General features: G+C 26.6%; 1 protein-coding gene across 1 annotated transcript; it reads left to right on the top strand.

Moving 5' to 3' along the window:
• The first annotated feature begins 1,272 nt into the window (after window positions 1-1,272).
• On the top strand, window positions 1,273-2,720 carry LOC129605553 (NADH dehydrogenase (ubiquinone) complex I, assembly factor 6 homolog). Its single transcript, XM_055515384.1, has 4 exons — window positions 1,273-1,548; window positions 1,608-1,839; window positions 1,897-2,396; window positions 2,553-2,720. The coding sequence occupies exons 1-4, from the start codon at window positions 1,415-1,417 to the stop codon at window positions 2,632-2,634; spliced, it is 948 nt and encodes a 315-aa protein (XP_055371359.1). The 5' UTR covers window positions 1,273-1,414; the 3' UTR covers window positions 2,635-2,720.
• Window positions 2,721-21,397: the final 18,677 nt, after the last annotated feature.

The following is a 21,397-nucleotide window of genomic DNA, read 5'->3' as shown; positions in this document are numbered from 1 at the left end:
GTAAACGCTTAGGATATGACTGAAATTTTATATAAAATATATAAAAAATCAACAACGCGCAACTCAAACTTATTTACAAAATGTCAAATATTCGAGTTTGGCAGCACCATTATATTATATATTTATTTAACCCTTCAAACATTGACTTTTAAAATGATTTCGGATGAAATTTAAGTTTGACACATTCATGTACTAACATAAGAATAGTTTATTTACGACAATTCTTGTAATATTAATTAGAGACGCCTTTGAGTACTTTTCTTGTAACATCTTACATAATTATCGAGAAATGTATATAGAATAAATTGAGGAGAAAGTTTAATGATATTGCCAAAATTACGAAATAAAGCATTTTGTTTATATGAAAACTGCCCCAAAAGTTTATTATTAAGCAATTTCTATTTGAAAAAATTATGTAATATGTGAAGCTTAAATTTTTAGAATAGGGTTTTTCTATTTCTTATAGAGCGACATGTTACACTCAACTTATATAGAAACTATATCTGTATAATCAGCATTTTAGTTTTTGTTAACTAAAATCTTATTTTTTTAGATATTAAGATAAATAAAAATATAAATTGATAATAGTTTTTGGAAACAACAGTAAATTGTAAGCGGAAGGAAGCCTTAGCGATTGAAAATTCTTATTTTGTATTCTCGGTGAACATGTTCCCGTAATGTTAAATTAATTATACAAAAAACTCTAAAATTTAACATGAGTCCGCTGAAAGTCGTGTATATAAAAACTGTTTGACATCAGACTTTGTCTGATTGCAAGTAATAGAAATACTTTTCATCACTAATAAAATGCAGATTTACTATCAGATTTTTTAAAAATTAAATGATGGCAATTCAGGTTGCAAAAATATTGAATTTTGACGTAATGTCTGAACCTATTCAGACAATTTCAGCCTGATATATAAACTGTCATCAGACTTTAACCTTAGATATAATCGTAAATGTTTCAGTTCCCTAGCGACCGATAAAATTGTATTTACGACTTGTTATATAAATGCACATTACTTTATTTATAATGTCATATTAATAATATGTGTGTTCATTAAAATGTTGCCCTATTAAGATATTTTTTACAAAATACCATGTAAAATAATATTGCGCAAATGTAAAATCGGTTTAATCAATAAACAATTAGGTTGTCGCAACCCATTATGTCGTTTCCGAACAGAGACATCTTACATGATATATTTAAAACTGATTTCGAGAGTCGATTTTATCGAAATAAAAATTTTGGTCATCTTATCAGCTGTTCGGTGGAATCACAATAAACCTATTTCCACTAAAAGATGTAATAAAATGATATACATATAATATAGATTCCTAAATCTATTAATTAAATATATTATATAACTGATTAAATTTGGTAGTATATATTTATTAACAATTTATTTAAAGAATGACTTTGCAGTCGATAGCCAAAAACTGTCGACCAGTTTCACAATATTTACCTTCACTTGGACTTAAAAGGTTCTGTAGCAATACAAATAAAACCGACAAATTTAGTGAAAATTATTGCTTAAATTTAGTGCAGTATGTATTAATAAAAAAGAGATCATATTAATGTTTTAATAAGTCTCTTTTTATTTTAGAAAACATGATCATGAAAATTTTCTCTGTACTCTGCTTTTAGATGACAAAAAAAGAAGAAACGTTTTTTCTGTAAGAGCATTTAATGTGGAAATTGCAAAAATTGGATCAACAGTCAGTGAAGATGCTATTGCAAAAATGAAATTAAAATTTTGGTTCGACTCAATTGATAAATGTTTTAATGACAAATCTTCTTATGTGGAGGACCATCCTGTTTTGAAAGAAATTAAAAATGTAATTTAAAAACTATTACGGTAGATTCATTTTATAGATTGTGCTTTACTTTTTTAGACAACAAATCAACATAAATTGTCTAAGATATATTTTAAACGTTTAGTAACTGCTAGAGACCGACCTTCTAATATGTCATTTATTACTATAAAAGATTTGGAAGATTATGCAGAACAAACAGTGTCCACAATATTTTACATTATTTTAGAAATTTATGGTGTTAAAGATATTAATGTTGATCATGCGATTTCTCACTTAGGAAAAGCTCAAGGAATTGTCAATCTCATACGAAGTATACCGTTCAGAAAACGTTCAGAAGCAATTAGCATACCACAAGAAATTTTAAATAAACATGGAGTAAGTCAAGAGAGAATTTTAAGGGATAAAGTAGATGACAAGGGTGTAGAAGAATGTATCTTTGAAGTAGCTACATGTGCTCATCAACATTTAGAAAAATCAAGACAGTTATCCAAGCATGTACCAAGATCATTAACTGAAATTTTTTTACCAGCGGTTGCTGTTCAAAGATATTTAGATCGCTTAAGAAAAGCGAATTTTAGGTAGGTATTAAGAAGATTCGATTTTTTTAAAGCAACATTCTATTATGCATTAGTTTACTTCTCTAAATTTGGTAATTTAAAGCATTTTATTTTATTGAATAATTGGATTGCCTCCTTAAAATTTTATGTTAAAATTTTGTCTACATATTTTTTTAGGCTCACTGATCAAAACCTATTGAAGCGAGACAACACACTACCAATAGCTTATTATTGGAGCAAACTTAGATCAAAATACTAGTATAAATTTAGAAGAAATTTTATTTAAGACGTTAATTTTTATTGTTGGCAGTAGATTATTATAACAGTTAATAAATTTTATTCTAAAATTTAATTTGTAGATTTTGTCCAATTTTTTAAAAAATTTATTTTAACAATATACATACATACATTTTCCAAAATTAACTAAATCGTCCTTCGTCCTTAACTTAATTTAATCAATTTTACACCATTGAATTCTGTACTAATAGTCAAACACTTAAATTTCTTAATTTTCCAATGATTAGAATATCGTCATCTCTTATATTTTCTATTTTTTAATTCGATATACATACGTACAGTTTCTCCTCTTTTTTATAATTCATTGAAGTTTACAATTAAAAATGATAAAAACTTTTTGGTTAATGTAGATCGATTTCACGCTACATTTTCTTCTCTACGTTCGTCAATTTTTTGTCACAAAATACAAGATCATACAAAATTATGAATAAGTATATATACATATATATATACTTATGTAGGTAGATATAACTTTAATACAAAAAAAAATTAAAATAAAGAACAGGATTATTTTTTTTTCTTTCTGCATATTTTATTTAAATTTTAATCAGGTACACATATTTAACATAATATTGAAAAATATCAGTTAGTTTAAAAATTAAATTGTTTTGTTGTCCTAAAGAGAATAGAAGAGTATGGCTCAACACTCTATACATCTAAATACGTAATATTATAATAATAAAATTATTATTTTAATTTAGTAGTTAAAGAAAAACAGTAAAGCTTCCGAAAGATATGATTCAATACTTATTTTCAATTTTATTTAAATGAAGTTTAAACTGATTTCTATATTAGTAAAATCGGATCAAATAAATGTAAAGCAACAGGTTTCCCTAACATACTCTGTTAGTCTATTCTCTTATAGTCTATGAGGGAACATGAGGGAACATGAACGTTAGTCTATGAGGGAACATGATATTTTCAATATTCATTACACATTACTAGTTAGTATGAGAACATAAAACAGTTTAACTAAGCGATTATTAGAAAACTAGTCCCTTAAAACCAACAATTACATTTCATGATAGGTAAATATTTACTACCATGCTCACACCAAACATTCACTATTAGATCCTTGTATTTTTAAAAACTGATAAACGTCCTTTTTAAAATTCGTTCTAATGAAATAAACTATTTATTTAATTAATGCCTACAAACTATGAAAAGTTTAGATTTTTACAATATACCGGAAAATTAAAAAAACCTTATGAATACTTAATAAAATTTACAAAAATTATAAGTTGGCAATTGGAGGAAAAGGATTTTATTAAGTAAATATGTGCAAGGTACAATTTTCATAATAGATGTACATACATACAAATTAAATTATAAGTTTTTACTTTACACAAAAAAAATATTTTAAGATTTATAAAAGTTCTTTTTATTTCATTTATTAATTAATTACACTTTAATTTCTAATTCCAAACTTATTAACTTTATTTTTAAATCTTTATTTTCTAAACGGCAAAACGATTTAATAACTAACGAGCTACTGAATTACCAACCAAGCAAAGCTGCTATTGAATTTACTCTATTTATAAGAAATAACTGTTTAGTAAGCAAAAAATTGTTTAGAATAATTCTCATGGGAAAGTTTTAATATTGTAATTTGAATATTTGGAACTTTGCTTTAGTTTTGTCTGTAAAAGTTCAATCACGTTGCAATTAAATGATTTCATATAGGAGTTTAATTGCAACGTTGAATTTTAATTTTAATTTAAAATAAATATTTTGTTTTTGTCAAATCACGTTGCGATTAAATGATTTAGAATAGGTTTAAGTAATAAAGTATGGAAATTTGATCGCAACGTTCGATTTAATTTTAGTTATAGTTAAATTTTATTTTTTGGTGTTCCGGGCGTAAGCGAATATATAACTCCCCCCTCGTTAAGCTGGAAGCTCTCCTGAGCTCCAGAGATTATATTTCCTTTACTATTATTTTCATTTGTATCGTTTGGCCGTTTTTTACATTTATAAAATTTTTTCATATAGTATTTTGTAATAAAAATTATTAAAAGCAATACAATAGAGATATTTGACAGTATTAAAATATAATGGTTTTTAATTTCAAATTTTACAAATTCTATTTCATTGTAATTTTCAATTTGCTTCAAATTAATATTTTCTAAATTTGGTATATAACTAACATTATAAGGTTCTAAATAGTTTGGTATTATTATGTGGTTGTTAATTTTTCTCTCTATGTTTTTGAATATTACGTCATCTATTTTTATAGTGCAATTATAATATGTAATTAAGTTAGTTTTAATTAGTTTGTATTGTATGTTATTACAAGTATTTTCTAACATTACATTATTTGCATTTTTTACTAAGATAATATTAGATGAAACTTCCACAATCTCAAAATTAATATTTTTCCTTTTTGTACAATTCTTAAAATTATTATTCATTAAATTTTTTATACAACCATTTATTACTTTTAGTTTATTTTCACAATTCTGTTTATTATTAAAGTAAATTTCATTTTTAAATTTCAATATATTAGTAGATTCAATGTTTATTTCCTCGAAATTTTTGTTAGGTACTGGAATAATTTTATATCCAACTGCAAGTTCCTTTGCAACGTTAGGAATCAAAATGGCAAAAATAATATTATTATCTAGACTAATAAGTGAACTTTTTATTTCTTTATATTTAAAAACATCGATTTCAAATTCATCAATTTCTTCATTGGATAAAATGGAGTGAGTCATGATACCATGTTTAGCGAAAAGAATGTTTTGTTGGACTTTGTCTATTTCTGAATTTAGTAAGTTAATATTTGTGTAACTAGAAAGAAACTGTAAACTTTTTATGCTTTTGCTAAAGGTGTTGTTTTGTTCTCTCAGTGTAATATTTAAAATTTCTTGGTTTTCGTTAATTCGTTTCTGTAGAATATTTAGGTTTTTCTGAAATTGGTCGTTTATTTTAATCTGTTTATTTATGGTCTGAATGGAGTTGTAATTTCCCTGTTCAATAAGTTTTATGTTTTCTACAATTTCAGTTTTGTCATCATCGTCTAAGTTTCCAAATAACCATTTTAAAATTTTGCCACCTAAATTAATGAGTCCTCGTTTTTGTCTGTGTGGTAGTAATGTTTTAATGTTATGTCGAGTTTTTTCGATTTGAATTTGTAATTGTTTTAATGTGGTATTGTCTTGGTTAAAAGTGTTGTAAATATTATTTTCAATTTGTGCTAAAGTATTTTCTAGTTCGCTAATATTTATAAAGTGAAGAATTTTAGAATAGTTTTGAATTATAGGAATTTCTTCCCGTTTGATTAGTTGGAATCCACCCCGATTTTCCAATACCCGAACGTCAATATTTGCAGAACAAGTATTTGAAGTGAGGAGTAAAATTAGTAGTGCTAATTTAAGTTTGTTGTGGTAGTGGTTGAGTGGAGTCCGTTTCTGGGTTACCTGAGGAAAATTTAAAATTTCTTTTTAATCTACTTGGGTGAATATTTCTATTCTGGTTATCTTTTAATTTACCGTTAATTAATTTAGATTTAATATACGTATATTTCTTTTTATGTTTATATCTTAGAGCTTCGGGATTTTTTACAAGAACTTTGTCTCCTTCTTTATAGTCAGGGTCTATCCTATCTTTGTTTAGTTTTTCAATCGTTTTAAGTTTATTTTCATCAATTAATTTTCTAATTTTTTCAATATCGGTTATTTCGTTATTTACAAAGTTTATAGGCTTAACTTTAGTTACAGAGTGAATGGAATTATTATATTTTTCGACTGCGAATAATATTTTTTCATACGGTGTTAAATGTGATTTTTGTGTATCTAAGATACGAAGGTGTTCGCTTAAAGTTCCGTGAGCTCGTTCGATTGTAGAATTTCCGGTATGGCTTCTGGGTGACGTAAAGTGAGCGTTTATATTTTCTGTTCTAAAGAAGTTTTTGATATTAAGACTATCGAACTCATTGTCGACAACGATTTTATCTGGCCTACCGAATAGTGCAAACCTGTTGCGAAGTGCTTGTATAATAGTAGTTGCATTTCGGTCATTAAGACGTTGGACCATTAAATGCTTTGAGAATTTGTCAATTATTGTAAGAAATATTTCCTTATAACAGAAAAATAAATCGACGTGTATTATTTTATTAGGAGAGCTCGGGGTTTCGGAAATTTCGAATCTATATTTATTTGGTTTGCGATCATATTTTGATTGATTACATATGTCGCAACTGTTTATATACTTATGAAATAGTTCCTTAAGTTTAGGGAAGAAAAACTCATCTTTCACTTCTGTATAATTTTCAACGATACCTCGATGGTTTGATTCTTTATGAATTTTTTCTATTAATTTTAAAGCCTCTTCTTCATTTTCTATGTCTATTGCTTTTTTAGTACATTTTATGAATTTCATTTTATTATTATTAGAAAAGAGTTCCGTGAGTTTCTGTTTTACTATATCAAATTTTTCATCATTTAATTCGGAATAGATAGCATTTATTCCATTTCTAATGAATCGTCTAAGTATGTCATTTAAATAATGGCCATTATTGATTTCATTTTCACTAATAAAGATTTGTCTAAATTTTTTATATTTTATAATTATTTTCCTTTCTTTTTCTTTTGTCAAATAAAGCTGCGTCAAATATTTATTAATTATTATATCGGATGTTGGGAATTGATTTTCATGGCGACCATGGTTTGTTGTTATAACTGAATTATTAGAAGGTGTTTCGTTAGGGTCATCTATATGATTAATTTCATTATTTGTAGAATCCATTCTACTTAAAAAATCAGCAACACGATTTTCTTTTCCTTTTACATAGTCTATTTCGAAGTCGTATTCGTTTAATCTGATTCGCCATCTTTGTAGTTTGGCGTTCGGTTCTTTTAGTGAATGCAACCATTTTAAGGGTTGGTGGTCTGTTCTTATTAAAAATTTTGTACCATATAAGTATGGCCGAAAATATTTAGTGGCCCATACTATGGCAAGAAGTTCCTTCTCTATAGTAGAGTAATTGCATTCATGATTATTAAGGGTTCTGCTAGCGAAGCAGATTGGGTGGTTTTCTTGTGATAGGACCGCTCCAATTGCAAAGTTGGACGCGTCCGTTGTTAATACAAATTTCTTTTTAAAATCAGGGTAACGAAGTATAGGATAAGTTGTAATCAATTCTTTTAATTTTTGAAAGGAGTCTTTATATTGTATATCATTTTCATTGATTTTATTTCCCTTTTTCAAATATTTAGTCATAGGCTGAGCTACTTTCGCATAGTCCTTGATGAACTTGCGATAGTACCCCGTAATGCCTAGGAAACTTTTTATCTGCTTGGGAGTCTTAGGCAGTTTGATTTGTTTAATTACATTAATTTTATCTTCGTTTGGCTTTATTCCCTCTGGTGTTAATATGTGTCCTAAATACTCTGTCTCTTTAGAGAAAAATTTGCACTTATCCACTTGGATTTTTAGATTGAACTCTCTTAATTTTGAAAATATTTTATTAATAGCTGAGAGGTGTTCTTGTAGTGATGTAGAGAAAATAAGGATGTCATCTAGATAGACAACGCAAATTCGCCCGATAAAGTCCTTTAAAACGTAATTGATCATCCTTTGAAAAGTTGCCGGAGCATTCTTTAGTCCGAATGGCATCCGTACAAACTCAAAGTGACCCTGCGGTGTAGAAAACGCGGTCTTTAGACGATCTTTTTCATCCACCAATATCTGGTGAAACCCCTTTGCGAGGTCCAGAGTGGTGAAATATTGAGCCCGACCCAATTTATCAAATATAGAATCTATATTCGGTATCGGGAATTTGTCATCAACCGTAATTTCATTTAATTTACGGTAGTCGATGACAATGCGCCATTTTTGTTTCCCTGAGTAGTCCAATTTTTTGGGTACTACCCATATAGGGCTATTATAAGGGCTACTGGATGGTTGAATAATATTTTGCTCTAACATTTCCTGAACTTGCTTATTTACTTCCCCTTCATGTATTTTTGGAAACCGATATATTTTACTATAAATCGGTTGGGAAGTAGTTGTAATTATTTGATGTTTTACACTTCTGACACATGTTAATCGATCTCCTTCTTTATAGAAAAGATCCTTATTAGAGTTTAAAATATATTTTAATGATTTAGTTTCTTCTCTATTCATATTTTTATTTAATAATTTTTCAAATAATTCATTATGGTTGATTTGTAAAGGTTCTATTTGACAAGTGTTTTCAAAAGGACAAGCTGAATTAAATTTAATATTACGGTTGTTAATTTCTAACCGCTCCTTTGAAAGATTAATATTTGCTCCTATTGGTTTTAAAATATTTTGGCCTAAGAGAGCGTCAAAGTTTTTATTGCTAAGATCCATTACTTTCCAGGACATAGTTGAATTTTCATTGAACTCGTCAGGTACTTTTGTAGTTATTTCGTATTTAATGGCTTGGTTTCCTGCGAGCGTTTTTAATTGAATTGGATTTTCTAATTTGTTTTGTTTAGATCGATCAAAAATATTGCCGTTTATAATTGAAGTAACTGATCCTGTGTCGATCAGACAGGTCAGCCTTTTGCCTTCTATTGTTAAGTCTACTAAGGGTAATGTCGGATAGGGGGACCACAGTGAAAATTTTCTGTGGAACCCGAATCCACATCCATTGGAACTGGACTTGACCGATTTTCGTTATAAGATGGTCCTGGTAGATTATTACCTGTACCACCAAACTGTTGGTTGGGCCTAAAATTCCTAAACTTTTCGTTAGTAGTGTAGTTTCTGTCCATTGGTCTATTTGTGTAAGTGTTTCTTATGTTGTTATTGTAATTGTTATTGTTGAAAGTTCTATTTGCGTTTCTATAGTTATTTCTGGAATTTGTATTATTACTACTATGTCTAGAATTTATGTTATGGTTATTTCTGTAATTTGTATGATTATTGTTCCTATACTGAGAGTTGGTGTTTGGAACCTTGCTGTCGGATATATTGGTTTCTAATAAGCTTCTATAAGCGTCTTCTAATGTTGTTACATTTTTAGTTCTAAGGTACATTGAGTCTACTCTATTTAATTTATTCAAAAATTTTTCTAATATTGAATTTTCATTATTAATTGGATTAAATTCTGAAGATTTATTGTCATCCAAATCATATTTTAAATTTAACAAATTTAATATGGAATTTAATTTAACATAAAGATCACTTACATTTCTAAAAATTATACAGTCTGCTTCTTCTTTTAATTTCAAATAAGATTTCTGTACTCCGAAGGTAGCTTTCAGTTGTTGTTTTACTTCGTCCCAAGTTTTTTCCTGAATTCTCCGGATTGCTGCCGCTGCAGGACCCTGGATCTTGCTGTACAAAATTCTGTATAGATAGTTTTTTGCATCGGCATCCGCTGCTAAGGCAATTAAACTTTCGACTTCTTCGATGAAGGATTTTAGACTGTAGGCGTCTTGTCCAGTAAAAATTGGTACTGAACGAGCTTCGCCTATCAAGTCTTTTAATGTAATTGCAGCAAGTGACATGTTAAAATTTTTTTGTATATTTTTTAGATTATCAAAGTATTTTTCTTTTTCACTTTTCTTCATAAATGTTAAAAAAAAAATATTTTGGTTTTTTTTTTTTTTTTTTTTTTTTTTTTTTTTTTCTCTTTTTATAATTTTTGTTTTATCAATTTAATTAGTTGTAAAATTTGATTTGATTAAAGATCTTTTAATAGATATTTTATTTGTGTTTTACTTATAATTTTTGTTCGTTTATTTACCGAATTAACTTTTTGAAAAAAGTTCTCCGCCTTTACACAACTAAACTTTTATCACTCAGTTCACCACAAAATTTTTTTTTTATTATTATTATTTAATTTTGCTTAATGGTTTGAGCATTACACTATTTTATTTTCTAGTTTTTTGTTCATTTAAATTGACTTAAGAAAAATATTAGTGTTTTCTTTTTTTTTGTTTAGATTTTTTTTTTGTTTTTATAGACGGAGTCGGTATCCTACCGACTGCGCCAATTAAATTATAAGTTTTTACTTTACACAAAAAAAATATTTTAAGATTTATAAAAGTTCTTTTTATTTCATTTATTAATTAATTACACTTTAATTTCTAATTCCAAACTTATTAACTTTATTTTTAAATCTTTATTTTCTAAACGGCAAAACGATTTAATAACTAACGAGCTACTGAATTACCAACCAAGCAAAGCTGCTATTGAATTTACTCTATTTATAAGAAATAACTGTTTAGTAAGCAAAAAATTGTTTAGAATAATTCTCATGGGAAAGTTTTAATATTGTAATTTGAATATTTGGAACTTTGCTTTAGTTTTGTCTGTAAAAGTTCAATCACGTTGCAATTAAATGATTTCATATAGGAGTTTAATTGCAACGTTGAATTTTAATTTTAATTTAAAATAAATATTTTGTTTTTGTCAAATCACGTTGCGATTAAATGATTTAGAATAGGTTTAAGTAATAAAGTATGGAAATTTGATCGCAACGTTCGATTTAATTTTAGTTATAGTTAAATTTTATTTTTTGGTGTTCCGGGCGTAAGCGAATATATAACTCCCCCCTCGTTAAGCTGGAAGCTCTCCTGAGCTCCAGAGATTATATTTCCTTTACTATTATTTTCATTTGTATCGTTTGGCCGTTTTTTACATTTATAAAATTTTTTCATATAGTATTTTGTAATAAAAATTATTAAAAGCAATACAATAGAGATATTTGACAGTATTAAAATATAATGGTTTTTAATTTCAAATTTTACAAATTCTATTTCATTGTAATTTTCAATTTGCTTCAAATTAATATTTTCTAAATTTGGTATATAACTAACATTATAAGGTTCTAAATAGTTTGGTATTATTATGTGGTTGTTAATTTTTCTCTCTATGTTTTTGAATATTACGTCATCTATTTTTATAGTGCAATTATAATATGTAATTAAGTTAGTTTTAATTAGTTTGTATTGTATGTTATTACAAGTATTTTCTAACATTACATTATTTGCATTTTTTACTAAGATAATATTAGATGAAACTTCCACAATCTCAAAATTAATATTTTTCCTTTTTGTACAATTCTTAAAATTATTATTCATTAAATTTTTTATACAACCATTTATTACTTTTAGTTTATTTTCACAATTCTGTTTATTATTAAAGTAAATTTCATTTTTAAATTTCAATATATTAGTAGATTCAATGTTTATTTCCTCGAAATTTTTGTTAGGTACTGGAATAATTTTATATCCAACTGCAAGTTCCTTTGCAACGTTAGGAATCAAAATGGCAAAAATAATATTATTATCTAGACTAATAAGTGAACTTTTTATTTCTTTATATTTAAAAACATCGATTTCAAATTCATCAATTTCTTCATTGGATAAAATGGAGTGAGTCATGATACCATGTTTAGCGAAAAGAATGTTTTGTTGGACTTTGTCTATTTCTGAATTTAGTAAGTTAATATTTGTGTAACTAGAAAGAAACTGTAAACTTTTTATGCTTTTGCTAAAGGTGTTGTTTTGTTCTCTCAGTGTAATATTTAAAATTTCTTGGTTTTCGTTAATTCGTTTCTGTAGAATATTTAGGTTTTTCTGAAATTGGTCGTTTATTTTAATCTGTTTATTTATGGTCTGAATGGAGTTGTAATTTCCCTGTTCAATAAGTTTTATGTTTTCTACAATTTCAGTTTTGTCATCATCGTCTAAGTTTCCAAATAACCATTTTAAAATTTTGTCCTCGTTTTTGTCTGTGTGGTAGTAATGTTTTAATGTTATGTCGAGTTTTTTCGATTTGAATTTGTAATTGTTTTAATGTGGTATTGTCTTGGTTAAAAGTGTTGTAAATATTATTTTCAATTTGTGCTAAAGTATTTTCTAGTTCGCTAATATTTATAAAGTGAAGAATTTTAGAATAGTTTTGAATTATAGGAATTTCTTCCCGTTTGATTAGTTGGAATCCACCCCGATTTTCCAATACCCGAACGTCAATATTTGCAGAACAAGTATTTGAAGTGAGGAGTAAAATTAGTAGTGCTAATTTAAGTTTGTTGTGGTAGTGGTTGAGTGGAGTCCGTTTCTGGGTTACCTGAGGAAAATTTAAAATTTCTTTTTAATCTACTTGGGTGAATATTTCTATTCTGGTTATCTTTTAATTTACCGTTAATTAATTTAGATTTAATATACGTATATTTCTTTTTATGTTTATATCTTAGAGCTTCGGGATTTTTTACAAGAACTTTGTCTCCTTCTTTATAGTCAGGGTCTATCCTATCTTTGTTTAGTTTTTCAATCGTTTTAAGTTTATTTTCATCAATTAATTTTCTAATTTTTTCAATATCGGTTATTTCGTTATTTACAAAGTTTATAGGCTTAACTTTAGTTACAGAGTGAATGGAATTATTATATTTTTCGACTGCGAATAATATTTTTTCATACGGTGTTAAATGTGATTTTTGTGTATCTAAGATACGAAGGTGTTCGCTTAAAGTTCCGTGAGCTCGTTCGATTGTAGAATTTCCGGTATGGCTTCTGGGTGACGTAAAGTGAGCGTTTATATTTTCTGTTCTAAAGAAGTTTTTGATATTAAGACTATCGAACTCATTGTCGACAACGATTTTATCTGGCCTACCGAATAGTGCAAACCTGTTGCGAAGTGCTTGTATAATAGTAGTTGCATTTCGGTCATTAAGACGTTGGACCATTAAATGCTTTGAGAATTTGTCAATTATTGTAAGAAATATTTCCTTATAACAGAAAAATAAATCGACGTGTATTATTTTATTAGGAGAGCTCGGGGTTTCGGAAATTTCGAATCTATATTTATTTGGTTTGCGATCATATTTTGATTGATTACATATGTCGCAACTGTTTATATACTTATGAAATAGTTCCTTAAGTTTAGGGAAGAAAAACTCATCTTTCACTTCTGTATAATTTTCAACGATACCTCGATGGTTTGATTCTTTATGAATTTTTTCTATTAATTTTAAAGCCTCTTCTTCATTTTCTATGTCTATTGCTTTTTTAGTACATTTTATGAATTTCATTTTATTATTATTAGAAAAGAGTTCCGTGAGTTTCTGTTTTACTATATCAAATTTTTCATCATTTAATTCGGAATAGATAGCATTTATTCCATTTCTAATGAATCGTCTAAGTATGTCATTTAAATAATGGCCATTATTGATTTCATTTTCACTAATAAAGATTTGTCTAAATTTTTTATATTTTATAATTATTTCCCTTTCTTTTTCTTTTGTCAAATAAAGCTGCGTCAAATATTTATTAATTATTATATCGGATGTTGGGAATTGATTTTCATGGCGACCATGGTTTGTTGTTATAACTGAATTATTAGAAGGTGTTTCGTTAGGGTCATCTATATGATTAATTTCATTATTTGTAGAATCCATTCTACTTAAAAAATCAGCAACACGATTTTCTTTTCCTTTTACATAGTCTATTTCGAAGTCGTATTCGTTTAATCTGATTCGCCATCTTTGTAGTTTGGCGTTCGGTTCTTTTAGTGAATGCAACCATTTTAAGGGTTGGTGGTCTGTTCTTATTAAAAATTTTGTACCATATAAGTATGGCCGAAAATATTTAGTGGCCCATACTATGGCAAGAAGTTCCTTCTCTATAGTAGAGTAATTGCATTCATGATTATTAAGGGTTCTGCTAGCGAAGCAGATTGGGTGGTTTTCTTGTGATAGGACCGCTCCAATTGCAAAGTTGGACGCGTCCGTTGTTAATACAAATTTCTTTTTAAAATCAGGGTAACGAAGTATGTAATCATACTTCGGATAAGTAATGGATAAGTTGTAATCAATTCTTTTAATTTTTGAAAGGAGTCTTTATATTGTATATCATTTTCATTGATTTTATTTCCCTTTTTCAAATATTTAGTCATAGGCTGAGCTACTTTCGCATAGTCCTTGATGAACTTGCGATAGTACCCCGTAATGCCTAGGAAACTTTTTATCTGCTTGGGAGTCTTAGGCAGTTTGATTTGTTTAATTACATTAATTTTATCTTCGTTTGGCTTTATTCCCTCTGGTGTTAATATGTGTCCTAAATACTCTGTCTCTTTAGAGAAAAATTTGCACTTATCCACTTGGATTTTTAGATTGAACTCTCTTAATTTTGAAAATATTTTATTAATAGCTGAGAGGTGTTCTTGTAGTGATGTAGAGAAAATAAGGATGTCATCTAGATAGACAACGCAAATTCGCCCGATAAAGTCCTTTAAAACGTAATTGATCATCCTTTGAAAAGTTGCCGGAGCATTCTTTAGTCCGAATGGCATCCGTACAAACTCAAAGTGACCCTGCGGTGTAGAAAACGCGGTCTTTAGACGATCTTTTTCATCCACCAATATCTGGTGAAACCCCTTTGCGAGGTCCAGAGTGGTGAAATATTGAGCCCGACCCAATTTATCAAATATAGAATCTATATTCGGTATCGGGAATTTGTCATCAACCGTAATTTCATTTAATTTACGGTAGTCGATGACAATGCGCCATTTTTGTTTCCCTGAGTAGTCCAATTTTTTGGGTACTACCCATATAGGGCTATTATAAGGGCTACTGGATGGTTGAATAATATTTTGCTCTAACATTTCCTGAACTTGCTTATTTACTTCCCCTTCATGTATTTTTGGAAACCGATATATTTTACTATAAATCGGTTGGGAAGTAGTTGTAATTATTTGATGTTTTACACTTCTGACACATGTTAATCGATCTCCTTCTTTATAGAAAAGATCCTTATTAGAGTTTAAAATATATTTTAATGATTTAGTTTCTTCTCTATTCATATTTTTATTTAATAATTTTTCAAATAATTCATTATGGTTGATTTGTAAAGGTTCTATTTGACAAGTGTTTTCAAAAGGACAAGCTGAATTAAATTTAATATTACGGTTGTTAATTTCTAACCGCTCCTTTGAAAGATTAATATTTGCTCCTATTGGTTTTAAAATATTTTGGCCTAAGAGAGCGTCAAAGTTTTTATTGCTAAGATCCATTACTTTCCAGGACATAGTTGAATTTTCATTGAACTCGTCAGGTACTTTTGTAGTTATTTCGTATTTAATGGCTTGGTTTCCTGCGAGCGTTTTTAATTGAATTGGATTTTCTAATTTGTTTTGTTTAGATCGATCAAAAATATTGCCGTTTATAATTGAAGTAACTGATCCTGTGTCGATCAGACAGGTCAGCCTTTTGCCTTCTATTGTTAAGTCTACTAAGGGTAATGTCGGATAGGGGGACCACAGTGAAAATTTTCTGTGGAACCCGAATCCACATCCATTGGAACTGGACTTGACCGATTTTCGTTATAAGATGGTCCTGGTAGATTATTACCTGTACCACCAAACTGTTGGTTGGGCCTAAAATTCCTAAACTTTTCGTTAGTAGTGTAGTTTCTGTCCATTGGTCTATTTGTGTAAGTGTTTCTTATGTTGTTATTGTAATTGTTATTGTTGAAAGTTCTATTTGCGTTTCTATAGTTATTTCTGGAATTTGTATTATTACTACTATGTCTAGAATTTATGTTATGGTTATTTCTGTAATTTGTATGATTATTGTTCCTATACTGAGAGTTGGTGTTTGGAACCTTGCTGTCGGATATATTGGTTTCTAATAAGCTTCTATAAGCGTCTTCTAATGTTGTTACATTTTTAGTTCTAAGGTACATTGAGTCTACTCTATTTAATTTATTCAAAAATTTTTCTAATATTGAATTTTCATTATTAATTGGATTAAATTCTGAAGATTTATTGTCATCCAAATCATATTTTAAATTTAACAAATTTAATATGGAATTTAATTTAACATAAAGATCACTTACATTTCTAAAAATTATACAGTCTGCTTCTTCTTTTAATTTCAAATAAGATTTCTGTACTCCGAAGGTAGCTTTCAGTTGTTGTTTTACTTCGTCCCAAGTTTTTTCCTGAATTCTCCGGATTGCTGCCGCTGCAGGACCCTGGATCTTGCTGTACAAAATTCTGTATAGATAGTTTTTTGCATCGGCATCCGCTGCTAAGGCAATTAAACTTTCGACTTCTTCGATGAAGGATTTTAGACTGTAGGCGTCTTGTCCAGTAAAAATTGGTACTGAACGAGCTTCGCCTATCAAGTCTTTTAATGTAATTGCAGCAAGTGACATGTTAAAATTTTTTTGTATATTTTTTAGATTATCAAAGTATTTTTCTTTTTCACTTTTCTTCATAAATGTTAAAAAAAAAATATTTTGGTTTTTTTTTTTTTTTTTTTTTTTTTTTTTTTTTTCTCTTTTTATAATTTTTGTTTTATCAATTTAATTAGTTGTAAAATTTGATTTGATTAAAGATCTTTTAATAGATATTTTATTTGTGTTTTACTTATAATTTTTGTTCGTTTATTTACCGAATTAACTTTTTGAAAAAAGTTCTCCGCCTTTACACAACTAAACTTTTATCACTCAGTTCACCACAAAATTTTTTTTTTATTATTATTATTTAATTTTGCTTAATGGTTTGAGCATTACACTATTTTATTTTCTAGTTTTTTGTTCATTTAAATTGACTTAAGAAAAATATTAGTGTTTTCTTTTTTTTTGTTTAGATTTTTTTTTTGTTTTTATAGACGGAGTCGGTATCCTACCGACTGCGCCAATTAAATTATAAGTTTTTACTTTACACAAAAAAAATATTTTAAGATTTATAAAAGTTCTTTTTATTTCATTTATTAATTAATTACACTTTAATTTCTAATTCCAAACTTATTAACTTTATTTTTAAATCTTTATTTTCTAAACGGCAAAACGATTTAATAACTAACGAGCTACTGAATTACCAACCAAGCAAAGCTGCTATTGAATTTACTCTATTTATAAGAAATAACTGTTTAGTAAGCAAAAAATTGTTTAGAATAATTCTCATGGGAAAGTTTTAATATTGTAATTTGAATATTTGGAACTTTGCTTTAGTTTTGTCTGTAAAAGTTCAATCACGTTGCAATTAAATGATTTCATATAGGAGTTTAATTGCAACGTTGAATTTTAATTTTAATTTAAAATAAATATTTTGTTTTTGTCAAATCACGTTGCGATTAAATGATTTAGAATAGGTTTAAGTAATAAAGTATGGAAATTTGATCGCAACGTTCGATTTAATTTTAGTTATAGTTAAATTTTATTTTTTGGTGTTCCGGGCGTAAGCGAATATATAACTTACATACATGAGTTATGAGAAAAATATTTTTCAACTAATTACGGTTTATCAATCAATAAAATTTTCTCATTTATAAACTATAAAATAGAGAAAAACAATACTCATGCATGTATACATGTTTATGAAAATTCCAATGTATTGCAGCATGATAAATAAAAACAAATTTTTTATTATTTTCTCTTAAACATTTTGTATACAAATATTATTCAAATATTAATGTACATATACTAGCTATATACATATATATCTTGTTAGTTATTTATTAATTATTAATAACATTATAAAAAAAAACAAGTTGTAAATTTAAATTTATAAACGCATAAATATCGCATATTTTGTAATCGCAGCAAAACATACATATATGCAAAACATATGTACATATGTACGAGTATGTTCACAAATATATAAAAATACTGAATGTATACTTTAAAAACAAAAACATTGTAAACACATAAGTATAAAAAACAGAAAAAAAAACAAATTGCTTTATTTTATTATAAGATATAAAGTGTTCAACAATAAGATATAAAATATTCTTAAAAGTAAAAAAATTAATGAAATTTCCCTATGCTCACCCCTGATATAAAATAATTAGTCAATAATTAAATATACATACATAATGTTGATAAAATTACAGTTAAATATATGTAGGGAAATGTAAAAAATCATTTCCCTTCAAATTACGAAGAAAATCTTAAAGGGAAGAAATTGAAAATCTTTGAATAATGAAAAAAACTAAGAAAGCTTGGTAGTTTTATATAAAGTAAGTTATATTTTATTTTTCAAGTTAGTGAAATTAAAATAAAATGTTATTTGTTTAATTGAATTATTCAAATAATTGTTAAAATTTAAAAATAAAAAAAAAATAGTTTTGTAGAATTTGTTTACTATTATGTCGGGATTTAATAAAAATTCTTGTTCAGAATATTAGGCAGTCAGTGTTAAAATTTGTGCGTTTCTCGGCTGGGAAGCTCATAAAATTTGATGATCACTAAAACAGATTTCTATTGCTTATTCTATACAACATTTTAAGGATAAAAATTAATTATGTATAATATTCATAAATGTGGTGAATCGTAAAAATTTTCATCTCCATTATGATCGTAAAGTCAATCGCATTTTATTCTTACTCATATAATTGATTTGAGTATAGAAAATTCCAGTAAAATAATATTATAAACAAAAAGCTTTTTAATTTTACAAATACACAATATTAAAAAACATTTTATATACATTACACATATTTATATAAACATATACATACATATATGTATTGAATTGTATTGTAAAATAAAAGAGGCTTGTTTTTATTTTGCATCTGGACTAAAAAATATTAATTAAATAAAAGTAAAAGAAAATTAACAGAATGAACAGAAAGAAAAAAAAAAATAATATTTTGCTTTTAATTTTTAATCATCTGAATTACATTAAATCTTCAAGTTCAAAGGTTAATTTTAATTCTTAATCGAAGAATTATTTGTTTTTTCATAAAATCATTTAAATTCCTTGAACACAATATCCTGAAACTTTTAGACTTTTATTGGATAACTTATTTGTATAAAGAAATCATTTTTGATTTTCGCTCCAGATTATTCAAATTTTATGAATTTTTATGTTTTCATGTAATATTTGGTAATAATTATTAAAAATGTTGGCTTAATAGTAAATTTTCAATTTTTAAAATATCATTAAAAATGTTTTTTAAATTTATATTTTCAAATTTCTAGATACCAATACTTAAATTTATTTTATTAATTTTGTTGCTATGTATTAAAATATTTTAATTCATACCATACCACATATGCATATCATGAAGCGTGTACGTGAAATATTAGAGAAATATAGTACACCATACTAAATGAATTTCCTTTTTTTATTTTAAACCTAATTTAATTGAATAATATTGAAATTCTATTGAATATTCTTTAAAATATAATTTTAATTTAATCAATGAAATTTTAGTATTTGAACAATGATGGAATTTATAATTATATAAAAAAGATATAGATTATTCTTAAAAATTTTTAAGCTTTTCTTTTATTTTTTGATTTTTGATTAAATATGATCAACGTGCATTGAATTTTCATTTTAAAGACAAAATCATACAATTTGTTAATTCGAGTTCAAAATTAATTATCATATAAATTGGAAGAGGGCTATTTTGAATTTAAAGTCAAAAACTATGTAAGTCAATGTAAGAATAAAAATTTTATCTATTGAAAGTAGATGATGTTAAATTCACTAGATTATTTTTAAATTTTCAATTGGATCAGCTCTAACTTATTTTTTTCGTACCACATTAGTGCGATAACCATCTCGCAAAAAAAAGTATAATGCGCTATAATTTGATTTGAAATATTTTCTTATTCATTAAATTAAAAGAGTTTTTGTGAAGAAAAAATGCCGCATATGTTAACATCAGCATCACAAGTATTTGAGAATATCGTCTAACAAGGTATCCGTTGCTGGAAAAAAGTTATTTTAAAAATTAAAAATTTAAGGAAAATATCATTGCTATTTTTTTTTTGCAATATCACCATCATTTACAAAATTTGCAAATATTTAAAACACTTTGTAGTGTCAACTTTTTAAGTCGACATCAAAACGTTACAAAATTCGACGTCAAAAAGAAATTTAAAATAAAAAGCTCGTAAATACTATTTTTTATTCACGTTTTCAATTGGCTTTTCTTATAAAAGGCCAGTGGTTTCAAAACATTTTAATTATGTCGAAAATATTAATTAAAAGTGGGTTTGTTATGGTACAAAATATTTCCATAGTTGTATTAAAATGTGTTCTTTTTAAAAGTTCATAATTATGGTCATGTAGGGCAGGTTTGTATCTTCGATCTTTTTTAATGAGCTGTACAAAGCTGAGAAATCTCTCAGTTGGAATGAGAAACTGAAAAATGCTGAGTAGAGAAATCAGTAATAGAACCCGATTTCGATCCATCCACTGCAGCTCTGAAGAGAACTTCTTTGAAAAAAATGGTAAGAACAGTTTCGCATGATGAATGAATCTAAGAATGAATTAAAATTCTTTTTAGAAAAGTTTAAAATTATCTGCTTAACTCCAGATAAAATCAAAATATAATTCTAATATTTCAAAACTGTTGCCAGTTAGTTACTTATGCTTTTTTTTTAATTTTTTATTTTTTTTTTTTTTTGGGTATCATTAAATATTTTATTTTTTGTTCTTTATAACGATTGTTTTTTTTATTTGTAGTTGTTAATAAGTGTAGAAAATCTAGCAGAAGTAACCATAATAAAAATCAATAAAAGCTAAAGACAAAAATCGATTCCAATTAGTTTTAAAGTTGATATCGTTCTAAGAACACTAGAAATTATCATACTATATACTAAATAATAAATATAAAAAATAAAAAAAAATTAATATATTAAAAATATAAATTTATTTGTATAATATTTGCATATCTAAAAAATTCTTTTAAATGATTTTTATTAATCAAATGAAAAATTACCATTTAAAAAATTATTATTTAATTCAATATTATTACAAATTAATTAGTATTACATAATATTGCT

The sequence above is a fragment of the Condylostylus longicornis genome, unplaced genomic scaffold (assembly GCF_029603195.1).
Source record: "Condylostylus longicornis isolate FDR11 unplaced genomic scaffold, ASM2960319v2 ptg000013l, whole genome shotgun sequence".
Lineage (NCBI taxonomy): Eukaryota > Metazoa > Arthropoda > Insecta > Diptera > Dolichopodidae > Condylostylus > Condylostylus longicornis.
Note: the sequence above shows the minus strand (reverse complement) of the source record. Positions and strands in the feature narration are given on the sequence as shown.

Excerpts from the sequence above, each read along its gene's own strand:
- LOC129605553 (XM_055515384.1), top strand. The coding sequence starts at position 1,415 with ATGACTTTGCAGTCGATAGCCAAAAACTGTCGACCAGTTTCACAATAT. Across the intron at positions 1,549-1,607 it reads TATTGCTTAAATTTAGTGCA|AAAACATGATCATGAAAATT; the intron begins GTATGTATTAAT and ends TTTTTATTTTAG. Across the intron at positions 2,397-2,552 it reads TTAAGAAAAGCGAATTTTAG|GCTCACTGATCAAAACCTAT; the intron begins GTAGGTATTAAG and ends ATATTTTTTTAG.